Raw genomic sequence first — 17,731 nt, 5'->3', positions numbered from 1 at the left:
CAAAAAAAACAACAAAAAAAAAAAACAAAACAGAAACCAGGGTTTCATTTATGTAGTCCAGGTTGCCTTTGAACTCTGTGTAGCCAAAGCTAGCCTTGAATTCCTGATCCTTCTGCCTCCAACTTCCAAGTACTAGAACTACAGGCATGCAGCCACCACATCTGGTTTTAATTATATTTCCCATGGACTTTTGATATCTCGATAGTAATTCAAGTCATTGAAATTAACTTAGCAAATATTTGTTTTATAATTCATTATGCTATCCATTTGTTTTATGTGGTTTTCTGTACGGGTGTGAGGTTTCATAATAGATTTTTGAATAATTCTCAGCAGGATGATGAGCTAAAGACAAGTCTATCAAACCTCCTAAATCTTTCAGTGAATCAAGAACTCCAGATGGCTCTAGAGAGGCGGCATGAGCCCTCCAGGCATATCTGGTATGAAAATCAAATAAAGGCTGGGATCCCATTGGAAATGCAAAATATGTAAACACATACATTTCATTCCAGAGGTGTGGGTTGAAGGATGAGAAGTTCAAAGCCAGCCTTGACTAAGACTTTGAATAAGAGACTTGGACTTTTGTAGTCCAGTTGTTGGGTAGGGACTAGAGCTGGAGACTATGGACAGTTGCTACCGACATGGATTTAAGTTTATTTCCCTCTTTCAGGGTTGTGTTCTGCACCAACTTCCATCAGCCTCGGGTTCCTCTGTTAAACTCTTCAGGTGGACAAGCAACCTTTAAGTTTTCTGCCAGAGTTGGTAAAAGGCAGAGAGAGGCTAGGCTAGGCTGATGGGGTAGACAGGTAACTGCTTCGTGTGTCTATCGTGTGTCACTCTTTGTGTGTGTGTGTGTGTGTGTGTGTGTGTTATCATGTATGGTGTGTGTGTGTTATGGTGTGTGGTGTGTGTGTGTTATGGTGTGTGGTGTGTGTGGTGTGTGTTATGGTGTGTGTGGTACATGTGCTGTGTGTGTAGTATGTGTGGTGTGTAGTGTTGTATGTGTATGTGTTATGTGTGGTATTGTGTGTGTGGTATGTGTAGTGTGTGTGTGTATGTGTGTAGTGTTGTGTGTATGGTATGTGTGGGGTGTGTGTGTGTGTATGTGTGTAGTGTTGTGTGTATGGTATGTGTGGGGTGTGTGTATGTGTGTAGTGTTGTGTGTATGGTATGTGTGGGGTGTGTGTGTTTATGTGTGTATAGTATTGTGTGTGTTATGTGTGGTGTGTGTGGTGTATGTGATGTGTTACAGTGTGTGTAGTATGTGTGGTGTGTAGTGTTGTGTGTATATGTGTTATGTGTGGTATTGTGTGTGTGTGTGTGGTATGTGTAGTGTGTGTGTGTATGTGTGTGGTATTGTGTGTATGTGGTATGTGTAGTGTGTGTGTGTGGTGTTGTGTGTGAGGTGTTGTGAGTGTGTGTGTGTGTGCTGTAAGAATATGCATACATGGAAAGTAGAAGCCACAGAAGGACACTGGTTGTCCTGCTCTATTACTCGTCACCTTATTTATTTCCTTATTCCCTTCAGACAGACTCCCTCTTCCTCTTACTGAACCTGCAGTCAGGACAGCAGCCTGTCCAGTGGTACTCTTGTCTCTGCCTCCCAAGTGCTGGGATTAAAGGCGTGCGCCACCACTGCCGGCCAGGTAACTATTTCTTGTTTGTTTGTTTTTTGAGACAGGGTTTCTCTGTGTAGCCCTGGCTGTCCTGGAACTCACTCTGTAGACCAGGCTGGCCTCGAACTCAGAAATCCACCTGCCTCTGCCTCCCAAGTGCTGGGATTAAAGGCATGTGCCACCACTGCCCAGCCAGGTAACTATTTCTTAAATAGAGCAGATGACCTCATTCACTAATCCAAAGGCCTTAACACAGAGGTGTCCCAGGGTTCCAATGAAATGGCCTTACCACAGCATTTTACAGCTAGGTCTAAAGTTGATAAATCCTACGCTGGCTGTGTAAGAGAATGGCCCCACAGGCTCCCGTTTACGTGGACTCCAGTTGGTAGCTATTTGGGGAGGCTTTAGGGGTGTGGCCCTGATGGAGGAAGTATGCCACCAGGGGAGGGCTTTGAGGTTTCAAAAATGCCATATTGAGTTATCTCTGCTTCCTACTTATGAATCAAGATGTGAGCTCTCAACCATTCCTGCTACCATGCCTTTGTTCTGCCATCATGGACTCTAACCCCAGAAACCATAAGCCAAATTAAATGCTTTTTTTCTACATGTTCCATGGCCTGGTCATGGTATTTTGTCACACCAATAGAAAGGTAACTAAACTGATTACCGTAAACCCATAGTGATCAGTAAGTCCTAATCTTAAATATGAACAAAGGACCATCAGACCCAACAAATGCCTCTACTATGAAAAAACAGAGATCCAGACAAGAAGAAAACTTAGAAGCTGGGTGTCTGAACACTCAAGGGACTAAGGCAGGAAAAACAAACAGACAGAGGCTGGAGAGCGACTCCTGAGTTCATAGTGCTTACTGCTCTAGCAGGGGACCCATGTTCAGTTCCCAGCACCCACACTGGGTGGCTTACACCACTTGTAACTCCAGTTCTGAGAGGGGAATCAGTGTCCTTTTGTGGCCCTCCAAGGACATCTATATACACACGGTGCACACGAACATATACAGGCACATATATGGAAGTAAACCTTTTTAAAAAGCAAATAGAAAGAGGAACCGGAAGAAGAAAAAATGAAATTTGTAACAAACATGCTCTGAAGGAAATGAAACTGAAAGCCTCATCTTCAATATCAATGAAGAGGTGGAGGAAAACAGCAAAATACTCTAATAAGAACGGTATGCTATTTTTCTGACTTCTTTGCTATTTACTTATTTATTTATTTAAGACAAAGTCTTAAAGTATATCCTAAGCTAAACTCCAATTTGGAATTTTCTCCCTGTCTTTATTACCACACCCAGCAATGCCATTAAAACAAACAAACAAACAGATAAAAATTTCAGAAGGAATATTCAGAAAACCAAGAGAACTCTTAAAATTTTCAAAATATAACAAATATTCATTTAAAAAATTTAGAGAGCCAGAAGAAAAACAGGGTGAAAACTAAAAGAAAAATGCAAAAGAGGAAAATAATTTCAAGAACTGAGTTTTCCTTATGAATGCCCAGTTACACATGATACCATAGCATGCACATGGATGGCGAAGGACAAGTTATGGTAGTCGGCTCTCTCTTTCTGTCATATGGGTCCTAAGGATTGAACTCAGTTCATCAGATTTTGTGGCAAGTGCCTTTATCCACTGAGCCATCTTGCTGGTCCTGCTTTTGATCATCTTACCCCTATGTATACTGGGGTATGCTTATAATTAAAATCAGGTGCATTATGGGAAAGAGTATGAACAGTAAAGGTTAAATAACTCAAATCTGTCAACTGAAGGAGAAAACTACCCATGTTATGCTCTTTAGTAACAAGTCTCTCCTCCCTCTCTCCCTCCCTTCCTCCCTCCTTCCTTCCCTCCCTCCCTCCCTTTCTCCCTCCCTCTCCTCCATAAAAGAAGCCCTAGGCAACACCCTGGGGCTCACGCCCCGTCTGTGGCCATGCAACTGCTGCTTGCTTCTGTGAGCTTCCATGTGTGCTCATGTGTGCTCTCTGTACTACCACTCTGCTCCTGAACAAAGCTTCTTTGAGACTGCATCTGTGGATGCCCTTATTTCAATTTCTTGATCAAGACCTGGAAACAACCAGTCAAGAAACTAACCACTGGTAATGAGAGAGAGGGGTGGCAGTGGCAGTGGTGGGGTGGAAAATCCTAAAAACCCCCCAGGATGCAAGAGAAATCTGCAATGAGAACGGCACTGGGTTTCTTAACGTCAACACCACCAAGCAGAAAGCATACAAGGAATGCCTTAAAAACCAACATCCAGTCAAACTATTAAAGTTTAATGATGGAAGCTTTTCACACATGAGAAAAGTCTCAAAATTATTTTAATTTTTTTTGGAGGGCCAATACAAGAAACACTCCTTCAAAAAGAAGAAAACCTCTATTAGGGAAAGATGAAATCCAGGGAACAGGAGATGTGTGATGTGCCAAAACGGCAAATGGGCTCTTCAGGCTGAAGGTGACAGCAACCAGAGAGGAGCAAGCTCAGCTTCACCTGCAGACCGTAACAGTACCATTTCCTGCTCTAGAAAGCAGTCCAGTGATCCCTCAGAATGTCAGGCAAAGGGACCAGGACACAGCTCAATGAGAGTACTTGTCTACCATGCAGGAGGTCTTGGGTGCTATGACTATTACCATAAAAGGGAAGGAACGAACAGAGGGACACAAGGGGAGTTAATAGAGGACTTTGAGACTGCAATTCTATCCCTACGTATATACACAAGAGAATTGAAAACAGGCCATCTAACGAATATTTGCATGTGAATATTTGTAGGAGCTCCTGTGCACAAGAACCAGAAGGTCAGAACAACTGATGAGTGGACAAAAATATAGTTGTACAATGAATACTAAGTCAAAAAAGAGAAATAAAGGAAGTATCACCACATGATCAGATGTGGGTGGTTCTTTTGTTGTTCTGTTTGCTTGTTTCTTGAGACAAGGTCTTCTCATACAGCCCAGGTGTGATCCAAATGCATGTTTGAACTCTTATTCCCCTGCCTCAGCCTCCTAAATGCAAAAACTCCAAGTGTGAACAATTACACCCAGCTAAAGGCCTAGTGGTTGTTCCTTATGGATTGAACCTAGGGAACTCCATTCCCAATACTGCTAATTCTTTTTTGAAACAGGGTCTTATTATGCAGCTCTGGCTGAGGTAGAACTCTGTGTAGACCAGGCTAGCCTCAGACTCGAGAAGTCTGCTGGTCTCTGCCTCCCGGGTGCTGGGATCTGATAGTCATCTTAAATATTATGTTAAGTGGTGGGAAAAGACACACCAAATATCCTGTCATACAATCTCATTCATATGTCTACACTTAGTACAACCATAAAATCAAAAGGCAGATTCGTAGGCCTGAGAAGCTGCAGGAGAAGTGTTGACGGGAGGACTCCTAAAACAGACCAGGCTGTTCTTTATGAAAACATCTGGGATAGATGGAGGTTGAAAAATGCTGTACCAAAAGCCAGCAAGGGGACTACTTCTAAAGGATTAGCTTCATACTTCATATGGAAATTTATCCTCTCTATCCCCTATTATTTTATTCTCTGCTATACTCGGCTAGTATGCATGCCAGGCACAGAGCCATACACCTGGCCCTCGATTTTTGCTCACATGAGGAGAAAGTCCTGGAGAGTGTCACTGACAGGAAATTGATAAGATAACCGGCTGGGCTTTAACTTCACCGAGGAGACTTTAATAACAACAGCAATGACTGGGTGAGTTAACATTACTAAGTAGAAAAGTAAACAAACCCTGGAGATCCTAAACAAATCAATAATCCTAGTCATCAATTAGAGGTGTCCCTCAGGTCTCTATTTGCAGAGAGCCTATTCGTGTCTCCCCCATATGCTTTAAATCATCTCTTTCACACAGCCTGTGAACAATCTATGTTTTTGCATTTATTATTTAGTGTATTCCCCTCACCTATGTATGCATTTATGTATATGCATGTATGTGCACACACATGCATGCACCATGGTATACATGGGTGGTCAGAGGACAGCTTGCAAGATTCAGTTCTCACTTTCCACTACACAACTTTAATATATCAAGCTCAGGTTAGCAAGCTTGGTGGCCTCTGCCTTTACTCACTGAACCAGCTCACTAGCCCCTCTTATATATTTGAAATAATCTCTACACTGCTTATAAAACTCAATGCTGCTGGGAGGTAGTGGCACACACCTTTAATCCCAGCCACTTGGGAAGCAGAGGCAGGTGGATCTCTGAGTTTGAGGCCAGCCTGGTCTACAGAGTGAGTTCCAGGACAGCCAGGGCTACACAGAGAAACTTTGTCTCAGAAAAAGGAAAAGGAAAAACAAAACAAACCCCACTAATGCATCGTGGATACTATGTAAATGTAATTACACTTTATTGTTCAAGGAACAATGACAAGAAAAAAAAAGTTTGTACATGTTCAATGTAGATGCAACTTTTTTCCAGATTATTTTCGATAATTTTCTTGGCTCCACAGCTACAAAGCCCATAGGCGTGGAGGGCTCTATTAATGAAATTATACTCACGCCTATGACTATTGATTTAAACAGACTTGCAACATCATTATAGAAAGGTTGAAGGTGGTAAATATCTGAGTCTGTGCTTGGCAGTAAGAGGCAAAGGAACTCTGAATCTCACATATTTAGAATTCAACGAAACATTTTTCTGAAAGCAGAAAAATTAAGAAGGGATAATATAAGTTGACTACTTAAATAAATGCAAGTACGGGCTGAAAGAAAATGGCTGCAGGAGTTTAAAGAACTTGCTTCAGTGAGGGGAAAATGGAGGAATGGGGGTGAGACAGGGACATCCTCTGTCTCTGTGCTAGACAACACGAGCGTAAGGCCCCTACCTGGAGGAACTGAGTGAATTCCACATAGTTCAGGTGCTTCTTTCGGTTGTGCCCAAAGTGCAGCCGGATGAACTCGCAGTCCCAGTTAAACGGGATGTGGTGATGGATAATAGTCTGACCGAAAATCTCCTTCACATTTTCTTAAAAAGGAAAAGAAAAACAAATCAGTCCCACTGATCAATGACTCATCCAATCCACTGCAATGCTCCTACAGAGAAGAATTAAGAAACGTTTAAAGTCAAGATGGGCTGCTTCTACCAAGAGGAACTGCAAATCTCTTTGTGCCCGGAAACCCATGCAGGAGCACAACTGATACAAAGTATAATTTTTCACTTAAGATTGTATACCGCTACATAGAAGGCCGTGAGATTCTTAATTTCTCTTGATTTAATTTTAATTAGGAAGTGATTTCTATCTTGCAATATAAATAGCTGCTACTTTACATTCCAGCATAAAATCAATAGTGTTTCCCTGGTTCCTCAAGGAGTTGAATTAAGCCTTTTATCAGAAGTGTGAATACCTAAATTACAGTATAATGTAATATTTGTCATACTAAGTATGGTTTGATTGAGGCATGATTATTACATTCACACTAGCCTGAATATGACTATTGAAGATAGCTATAAGAAATACTACCAACAGCGTATCATTAGCTCAGCAGTAAAGCACCTTATTAAAAGCTGATAGTGTCAAAAATAGGGTCTTGCCACAAAGCCTTGAAATCCCCCTAAAATCCATGATTATTAGTCTGAACTATTAAAATATTTTAAGATAAGTGAAATTAGTGATCCGCTTGTCAATGAAGAACCATCCACGGCACGCTAACTTCTCCTTAGGTACCAGTGGCGCTGTAAGACACAACCAGAACTCCGTTGCTTGTCTTCATGCACCAGCGAGATCATTCACTTTCTTACAGTTTTACATTTATTATGAAAATTGGTTCACAAATGACTGGTACTTTAACAAGCACAGACTGGGTAGACTAATTTAGAAGCTCATGCCAAAAAAATAAAAATAAATCACTAGCAAAGTTAAGAAAGCAGCAAGCCTTTTTAGTAATGTCTTAACTAAATTATTTTCCAATTTAAGCCAATTTTAGTAGTGAAAGAGTTTTATCATCAGTAGCTATCAATTATCCTAGAGAATTAGTAAACACAGGTTTGATGTTTTACAATTGCCTCTAACTATGTTGTTTTCTCTGATTTTGACAGTCTTTGAATACAATGCCAGTCTTATAACTGTCGATGGAGTAATGGATTCCTTTGTTTTATGTATCCTTTCTCTTAATGAAAACACTGTATTTGGGCAGACCTCTCCTAGCAGTCTGGACTCAGGGTAACAGCTCTGGTTCACAGGCTGCAGCAAAGTCAGAAGGAGGCATTGGATGTCACTGGGGAGACGGGATTCTCATCTTCTCTCTCAATGGATGCAGACTTCTTAGCTAAGTAGCAACAAGACCTCAGAGATTTCAACTCATGTCACGTATGTTCACCTTAGGTAAACATAAGCTAAACACTGTGTGGGGTTTTTATTCTGAAAAGACTTCAATATCAATTCATGAGGTTCTGGTTCAAATCAAGATAAAAGATCACCCTTAAAGCTAGGGTCTGGGGGTATAGCTTGTGTAGAATGCTTGCCTATCATGAGTGAGGTCATGGATCCAATCCCCAGTGTCCTCTTCTCAAGAAGGATGAAGGGGGGATATAAATAAAGTTTCAGGTTGTAAATATACTAAAGCTTATAAATTAATTAAAACAATAAGTATTATAAAATGTTTAAAATATGGAATGCTAATATAAATATTTTTAGGATCCATTCAATAGAATTAATCACTCTGTTCTCAAAATAACCTAACTTTACTTATTTTAAAAGTCAAACCAACCAGATATGGTAATGCTGGCCTTTAATCCCAGCATTTGGGTGACAGAGGCAGGAGGATCTCTGTGGCAGGTGGTCAGTCAGTTTTGCATAAGAAGTGCCAAGCTAGCCAGAGCTACAAAGTGAGATCATGTCGCAAAAACAAAACAAATCTAACAAAGAGGTACTTAAATTAAAAGATTAAAAAGTGCAATGGATGCAGGATAAGAATAAACCATTGCATATATGAAGTTATACTAAGATGGCTGAAGAAAGGAAGTTATTTCATAGTAACTTCTAGCTTACAAGTTGTAACTCAAAACATTCAATTATTTAATATAAAATATACATTCTCCTGCATAGCAGGTCTGAGTCTACTTAGCATGATGCTCTCTCTAAAACAAAGGGAAAGGAAAGCTATCTACATAATTTTATGTAACTGCAGATAAAACTTGGGTCCCTTTTATATGGTTTGAAAATATCAGAATCTTAAACGCAAAACAGCCTCAAAGTCCAAGACTCAGAAGCCTTCAAACAAACAAACAAAATATAATAGCTTTAATTTTTTTCCAACATCACCAAAAGGATATTTACTAACTAAACTGTATTTATTTATTTATTTATTTATTTATTTATTTATGGTATTGAACCCAGGGCCTTGAGCATGCTAGGTAAGCTTCCTCCTACTAATCTGTAGCACCTCCCCCCCCCCCCCCCCCCCCCCCCCACAATTTTTTTTTTTTTTTTTTGAGACAGGATCTGGTTCCCTAGGCTGGGCCTGAACTTACTCTGAAGCCCAAGGGGGCTTTGAATTTACAATCCTCCTGTCTCAGCCACCTAGTAGCTGTGATTACAGACTGACACTATCAGGCCTGGCATAATTGTGTTTGGCATGGTTTTGTTATCTGAAATAGGGCCTCATACTATCACCCAGTATGACCTTGAACTCTTGGCAATCCTCCTGCTTCAGCCTTCTGAAGGCTGGGATTACAGGCATGAGCTACCATACAAGGCTCACAAACTAAACTTATAAAGCATATTTGAAAACAATCTTTATAGTTAAAACTCCTGTTAGACTGGGCTAACAATCAACCCTATGCCCCACCAATGCTAAGCAAGCACTCCACCACAGAGCGGAACCCCAGCCCTATAATAAAAACTTAAATGGGAAGCTCTTTCTTACTAACTTCCTAGCAGTCTCTGAGAGCTTAGAGCGCTGTTCGAGCAATTAAGATAGTGATCTAAATTAGTCATAGGAGGCTCTCAAATACAGAAATGGCATTTTCCACCAGTTGTATTTGGACATTTTCTACTTTTCCCCAAATGGTCCCCTGACAGCTCTGTGTGTGGTTTCATGGTGACGTCATTCCCAGTTTATTAACCATTCCATGATACCTTCAGTCCTTTTTTTGTCACTCCCCAGGCTCAACTATAATGACTAGGGCACCTCTTGAGATGTCATCTCCAATCTGTCCCTGTTCGTCACTGTTGCCTGAAGTTGGCTCAGGAATGTCACAGAGATGATTTAGTGAACTACTGGATACTTAATTTAGAGGACCTACTGTCCTTTCACTGAGATGTGTTTATAAAACAAAGCCATGTACAAGTCCTAGAACTAAGGAGCAGCCTGAGGCAATAGCTCCATCAGCCGCTGTACTTATCTTCCTGGGTCACCAGGTCGTGCATGACCTGAGAGGGGAGAACACCATGAACCCTGAGCATACCTGATCCATCTCTCTGCGTAACAATTTTCCCACCCAAAGAGAATCCCATCTTCCAGTGGCAAACAAGGGTCTTTAGCTCTAAATAGCCCTCTTTGTGAACACTATTTCTGTGGCCACAGTTCTGGGCTGGCATGACTATCACATCTTGGCAGCAAGATCATGATCCAGGAGCCTATACTAGGTAGGCGCTGCTGAGAGAAACAGGAAGTCCATTCATGTTTCTGACAGAGAAAACAATAGACCACTTTTTCACTTCCTGCAGAGAACATGGGCTTAGGAAAAAGACGCTTTATAATTCCTTTATAGAGGGAATTGGGGCCAGATAACAAAAGTAGCTTGTCATTTTGTTCTCTTTGCTCAAAGGGAGAGGAGCATGTGATTTGTCTGGAGGGCAGGTAAAGGTGAGAATGTGAGAACATAACATTGTTCCAAAAAAAAAAGAGTACATTAGTCAGTTTAGCTGTATCAGTCACTTATGAAGACTGGACTAGGTGAAATACACATTGAAGCATACATATTATGTAAATCTGTCTTAACAGAGGTTTCCGTTTCCCCAGCAACCCACACTGTGTCTCCCCATCTCATCCCCCCTCATCCCTCCCCTGGTTCTTATGGACGTTTCCTGCAGGGTCTTCAGCACCTTTCTGCAGTACAAAATTACCTCTGACCGGGGCTGGCACTCTTCTCCAAGACTGCCACCATGCCTGCTCCATGAATGAGCCTGGAAGGAGCTGCTGTACCAACGCTGTGGCCAGAGAACTCCTCCTGTAGGTATACAAGCCATCAGCCCCATGACACAGCCCGCCTACCATCAGCCCAGCTTGACATCTGATTTCAAGGTTTCAGCAGGAGCCGCTGCTTCCAACTTAAAAGGCTTGAGACCGAGCATTCTTTATTGCCAAGGGAATTTTTTTTTCCCTCAAACAGCTTGGTTTCACCTGCACAGTTCTTAGGGTGAAATCAGAGTGGCCCTTGTGACTATCCTTGTGTACAACTGAACAGACACAACAGTGAGATGTGTGGATGTGCTTTCCAGTGAAGGAAAAGTTGGGAGGAAAGAGGAGGAGCAGCTAGGAACCCAGGAAAGAAAACAAACAGCAACAATGTAACAACAGAAAAGATCAACACCAGGAAGTGGTGGAGGAAGTCCCGACCTCAGCATGCAGACTCCCTCAGCTTCCTCCTCTACTTCCCCTCTACTTCCAGGAAGGAATTAGTGTCCTAGGTGAACTCCCCAGGCATTCTGGGGTGGGGAAAGGTGTTTATTAACCCTTTACCTACCTCCAGAAGGGATTACTGTGTGATCAGTCAAATAGAGGAGTCCTGCTGCCAAATATACATAAAGGTTCATTTCTCAGGAAAGATGAGTTCACAGTTAAAGAACATCACAGAAGCTACAAGTCCTAACAGTCTACCATCAAGTGGCTTAAAACCCAGGCAATACTCTCCTTTAGCATCAAACTCTAAGCTACTTTAGTAGCCTTGTGTACTTTATTCAAAATGGTCCTTTTTGATGTCTGAAAGCAATACAAAGCATCTTAAATTTTCTTCCTGATTTAATCAAGTACCCATGTGCCCCTATTGCACACCAAATTATCACAGTCAATGGCCACTAGCCTCTCACACTATCCACATCCATAGTTATTCTCCACAGAGAAAGAGCACGTGCAGGGTTCTTGGCATTTACACTATCGTGTCCTGACACATGGAATAACAACTGTTGTTATGGTTTCCCCTTAGAGGAGAGTCCACTTTAAAGGCATATGTGGAATACATTTTTTCTTGCTGTACCCTGTACATCCTGGACAACACAGTACCATATCAAAAGGCATTTAAAAAGTTTGTGCAGTATGGGTGTGTCCTTGGGAAAGTTCAGTGTGATGAATTTCTAGTCCTAACAAACCCATTGGAGTTCAATTTGCTCAAGTGTTTAATAGAAATTCTAGAGCAGATAGTGTGTTTTATACATGTTTATTAGTAAACAAGTAAGAGTTTCTTCTGATTATGTTTATTTTAGAATCCAATCTCTGTTAGAGCAATAAATACCTTCTTTAAAAGTTTTTAAGATAAATGCAAGGCAGCGTATAACAGCAGGATGCAATATTACCACGTGACAGGGATCAGGTCTACCTAGTTCTACCCAGCAGGATACCAGCACACTAGTGGGTAACAGTGAGACACGGCACACAGACACTGTATCCAACACATGCAATGGGCTCCACAAGGCTCAGGCCATCTGGCAGTAACAGAGACACAGGCCATTAAGTAATTACTCGCAGCATGCATTAAAAGTTTATTAAAGATTATCAAAGAGAAAAATATTAACTAAAGCTTTATTTATTTTTTTTTAAAAAAGAAAGAAACAAAAACAGAACTCCAGAATCCTTTCCTGAGCTTTCATTCTGAAATGTAACAAGGTCTTGATGTAAGTCCTCTCTGCAGAATGGAGGCCTGTCTGACAACAGCAACAAAAATACCCTGTCTGGCACTCAAGTAAAGGTTTGATGCTGTTATGTATATAAATAGTTGTGATGATTCTACAGCTTAAATATACAGCTTAACGTGCATCAAAAGCACATCTAAAACAAGAGGAGGATGAGAACAGAATGAACAAACACACAGATAACACCAACACTGCTGTCAGAGTTCAAAGACCACAGCAACAGCAACGTGCCTGGGTCTCCATTCTGTTGCAGTTTACATCCAATATGGCTCCTTAATTTCCCTCGTGTGCACAAGAGAAAACTGTACCTTAAAGAGCTCCCACTAAGAAATGCAAGGCCATTGGGTGCAAAGAATTTACCTCTAGTTATAGTGAATATCAAATTTCTTTTCCATAAACATGTGTCTATAAATATACAAGAGCAATTCATTTTATTAAACGAATACAAACTAACCTAACATCACAGACCCACAAATCCTATAAAAAAATACACATCAAGTTGATGATTTCCTTACACAGAAAAGTTGGAGTCTTGGGATAATCTTATTACATGGCATTTGCTGGACATAACAATTTCAATTTTGATGCTTGTTTTCTCAAAGACGTAAGTCAGATACTCTCTTCTGTATTATCACTGCTTTCAGATTGGTTGAGAAAGCTCGCCTAAGGTGGGGCTGGAACTCAGTGGCAGAAAGCTTACCTAGAATTCATGAAGCCTTGGGTTCAATTCCCAGAAAAAAAAAAAAAAAAAAAAAAAAAAAAAAAAAAAGAAGAAGAAGGAAAGAAAGAAACAAAGAAAGAAAAAGAAAGAAAAAGAAAAAAAGAGAACTATTATCTAAAAGTAGACCCCTCAAAACTAGGGATAGAGGACTGGAGGAGGAAATGACCAAAGTCCTCACAAAATGAGAGAGAGGGGTGGGGGGAGAGAGAAAGGAGAAATGGAGGGGAGGAGAGAACCAGAACTCACAGGGCAAAGATCCCAGAACTTCTAGTTATTCCACAATAAGATTATCTGTATATAATGGACAGAAAAAAGGAAGCAAGTCTCTGAGGCAGGAGGTTCATATGTTCTTCAGATTATGGTAGTGATATTAAAAACCCAAACTATTTTTCCATTCTGACCATATTTCTTAAAATCCTAACTCATAGATCATAAGTTAAGGGGAAAACAAAAGAGCCCAAAATAATAAGGTTAGGACGTAATATCCATGAGCTTTTATCTTCGTGAAGTAAGGTGTGTGCCAGCCGCTCAGCTGCTTCCTATGTTCATTTTAATCTCCTAATCAATAGTGACAGGAATCTGTTGATGGTCTGTTAAATGAAGTGTCTTCAGTGACATTTAAAAAGACACATACACAAATCCAAGAAAGCAATCAAACAGAGGGGACACAATGCTAAGGCAGGAGACAAAATAAATTAGAATTTGATTTTGAGAAACCTAATTCTTTCTTTGTTTTTTGAGACAGGGTTTCTCTGTATAGCCTTGGCTATCTAGTCCTGAAACTGAAGACCAGGTGGACCTTGAATTCACAGAGATCCACCTGCCTCTGCCTCCTCAGTGTTGGGGTTAAAGGTGTATGCCACCACCACCCGACTGAGAAACCTAATTCTTGACGTGCACATGATAGAAGCACAGGGACACTGTCATTAACTCAAATTCTCCTGTCCGGTTCCCCAACATCACTGTGCTGGAAGAGAGCTGTGTGTATACATGTGCTTCCTACTGCAAGGACAATGCTCAGCACTGTCACTTACTCAGAGCTGATGCTGGATAACTCGGTGTTAGAGACCCTGTGCTTTCTCTATAGCTCTCGGTGTTTGTGCACAAAGTCAACGATCTTCAGGAAGCAAAATGGCCAGAGCTTGCTGCAAAGCAGGAAGGATGCCCAGTTGTATGCCGAAACGTAAAGACCTCTGTAGAGTATTTTTAGGGGAAAATGTTCTTCACAGAGGAGGGTTGAGCCAATGGAGTGGGGGGTGGGGGAGTGGGGGGGTGGTAATGGGGGGGCTGCCAAAGTAGACAATGTGCCCACCAAATCACAGGCAAGATGCAACTGGTCCTTCTGACAGACCCATACTTTATCAGTTCTGACAATTACGGTGATATTGCGTCCTTTATGATTTTTGGGTTTTTTTGTTTTTTTGTTTTTGTTTTGTTTGTTTGTTTGTTTGTTTGTTTGTTTTTCGAGACAGGGTTTCTCTGTGGAGCCCTGGCTGTCCTGGAACTCACTCTGTAGACCAGGCTGGCCTCAAACTCAGAAATCTGCCTGCCTCTGCCTCCCAAGTGCTGGGATTAATAGGCGTGCACCACCACCGCCCGACTTTTGTTTTGTTTTTTAAGACAAGGTTTCCGTATGTAACCCTGGCTGTCCTAGAACTAGACTAGGCTGGCCTCAAACTCACAGAGATCCACCTGCCTCTGCCTCCCGAGTACTGTGAGCCACCATGCCTTTTATGTGTAAATAAATGACACTTCTATTATAATTAACACATCAGAGGGAAGTGCTGTAACTTAGGGAAAGCCTGAATTTCAAGGTTTTCTTTACAAATATTTGTGGCAATTCACACCATAAAAGAGGGTCAGTTTCACTCATGGAGGATGAAAAGTTCTAGAGAACTGAACATCCCAAACCTGACTGAACTGAACACTTGAAAATTACAAAGATGGAAAATTTTATGTTATTTGTTTTTATCCATAATAAAAATTCTTTCAAATATTAAAAGAAAGTGAACAGGCAGAAAAGGGGCTGTAAATCTTTGGAAAACACTACATTGTTTTTTTTTTTTTCCTTGAAAAGCTGCTGGAGAAAAGATTAAGCAACACTTTTTATTAAGATAAGCTACTATCTACAAATGATCATCTTTAAAGATGAATGATAGCTGAAGAAAAAATGGAAAGAAAGGAAAGAAAACTTCTAGTTTGTATACTTGTGAGACAATGTTCCTACAGAAGAATTTAAATAAGTTTCTGCATCCGCCTGGCAGACAATTCTGCTCTCTGGGCTTTGCTTCCTAACACCAAGGCTCTGAAGTGGAGGGGGCTCCATGCTCCCCGAGCTTCCCTGTGGATGGAAAGTGGCAGGGTAGCAATACTCCCAAGATGCCATGGAGAAGCTCTGAACTCCCTATTCAAAGCTAACATAAAACAAAGTCCTTTAAGAACGAAAGGACAAGGATGTTTGTACTCTTGGTTCATGTGGACCACAATGAAAAGCGCTCACTCCACTCTTTTAGCAAGTCCAAGTGAGAGTGTTTGAATGGAGCAACGTCATTCATAAATTCATTCCCCTAACATGCTGAAGACCGTGACACCACTTCTACTTGTATAAATCGCTTTTGGAAATTCCTACTTCGCTCACTGAGTAGACCCTAAACAAACAACATACACTCAATAATTGTATCTGGGAGTGAAGAACTGGACCAGCACTGGGAACTTTACTTAATACTTAAAATCTTTTTTGTTTCCCCTTACCAAATGTCACCTCTCCGTTTCCACTCTTGTCAAACAGTTGGAAAGCAACTATGAACATGGAATCTGGAGCACACAGAACAGATTCAAATGCCAAAAACTCTTGATAGGAGATCAACCTGGAATGAAATATAAAATGTCACTGGGGCTGGAGGGATGATGGCTCAGATAGTAACAGCATGCACTGATCTCACAGGGGGACCCAGATTCGGTTCCCAGTACCCACGTCAATCACTCAGTTACCTGTAGATCCAATGTATACACACACACACACACACACACACACACACACACACACACACACGTAAACTAAACTTTTTAAATTACAGGCTAATAGAGAATAGGAAAATATTGGATGCTTTTATGAAGTGGAGTTGGAGTTTAATAAAGATATTTTAATATAAGCTAAAGCATGAGGGTTAGAGAAAGAGGCCCCTTTCTAACTTGGGCCCATAGAATGGCTCCCGCAAAGAAGGGTGGCAAGAAGAAGAAGGGCCTTTCTGCCCTCAACGAGGTGGTGACCCGAGAATACACCATCAACATTCACAAGTGGAGTGGGCTTCAAGAAGCGTGCTCCTTGGGCACTCAAAGAAATTCGAAAGTTTGCCATGAAGATGGGGACTCCTCTGTGCGCATTGACACCAGGCTCAATAAAGCCGTCTGGGCCAAGGGAATAAGGAATGTTCCATATCGAATCCGAGTACGTTTGTCCAGAAAATGTAAGGAAGATGAGGATTCACCAAACAAGCTCTATAAGTTGGTAACTTACGTGCCTGTTACCACATTCAAAAATCTACAGACGGTCAATGTGGATGAGAACTAACCTGCTGAATGTCAAATAAAGTTGCAGTACTGCCTCCCGGTTTTGGTTTTCCTTTTTGTTGTCTGCCCCATGGGTGGAATTTTTGGATCTAAGGGATTAATTAATCTGAGAACCTCTGTTCTGGGTACATGGGTAATTAGAAGTATGTGAAACATTCTTTTCACAGAAGTCAGTGTATTAGTTAGGATTGGGGGGGTTGTTTTTGGTTTTTGGTTTTTTTTTTTTTTTTTTTGAGATGGTGTCTCTGTGGTGCTGCTTGTTCTGTAGATTAGGCTGGCCTTGAACTCAGAAGCCACCTCCCTAGTGTTAAATGTGTGTGCCACCCTGCCCAGGTTGTTTGTGGCTTTTAACTACAAAGCTAAGGAGTTAGGTCTCATTTTTCGTGCAAGGTGTATGTGAGCCTAAGATTATGGGGTAATGTACCAAATTAATTTATGTTGTGTGGGTCCCAGGAATTGAACCTGCGTTGTCAACCCCGGCTTTCCAGCCATCTTTGCCAACCAGTCTTGTTTTGTCTCTGGAATGTGTTGTGTGCCCTTAAGATAGCATTTTTTTAAAAGTCAGTACAAAAAGAATGATTTTTATTAAAAACCTTGGCGACAAACCAAAAAAAAAAAAAGAGGCCCTCAGGCAAAAGTAACATACACCAGAGAGCATGGGCATGTGTTTCTCACAGAAGTCACAGTTCGTTCACTGTGTCTCAGGTACTCCAGGGAGAGTCATCAATGCTAGGCATTTACTGTGTGTTACTGTGTGAACTATAGCTCAGGGTAAACAGGTGACAGATGAAGGGTAGATGTATTTGTGGAAAGGAAGGAATAGTACATTTTTGTAAGCCCTTATCAAAGTAACGAACGTGAGCATTAGTCAATAGCTCCTAACATCACAGAGCTAGGAGCAAGCCAAAAACAAAGTAACGAACGTGAGCATTAGTCAATAGCTCCTAACATCA

The 17,731-nt window shown here is 41.2% G+C and overlaps 1 protein-coding gene across 1 annotated transcript in view; it reads right to left on the bottom strand.

The window, feature by feature from the left end:
- Slc25a12 (solute carrier family 25 member 12) overlaps positions 1–17,731 on the bottom strand; it is a 94,207-nt gene that overhangs the window by 39,753 nt on the left and 36,723 nt on the right. The window contains exons 4-5 of the mRNA XM_028762947.1: positions 15,960–16,075; positions 6,464–6,603 (exon numbers count right to left, since the gene is read on the bottom strand). Of these exons, the coding sequence (XP_028618780.1) occupies positions 6,464–6,603; positions 15,960–16,075 (256 nt within the window). The remainder of the gene's footprint in view (positions 1–6,463; positions 6,604–15,959; positions 16,076–17,731) is intronic.

The sequence above is a fragment of the Grammomys surdaster genome, unplaced genomic scaffold, assembly GCF_004785775.1.
Source record: "Grammomys surdaster isolate TR1022 unplaced genomic scaffold, NIH_TR_1.0 136, whole genome shotgun sequence".
Classification (NCBI taxonomy): domain Eukaryota; kingdom Metazoa; phylum Chordata; class Mammalia; order Rodentia; family Muridae; genus Grammomys; species Grammomys surdaster.
Note: the sequence above shows the minus strand (reverse complement) of the source record. Positions and strands in the feature narration are given on the sequence as shown.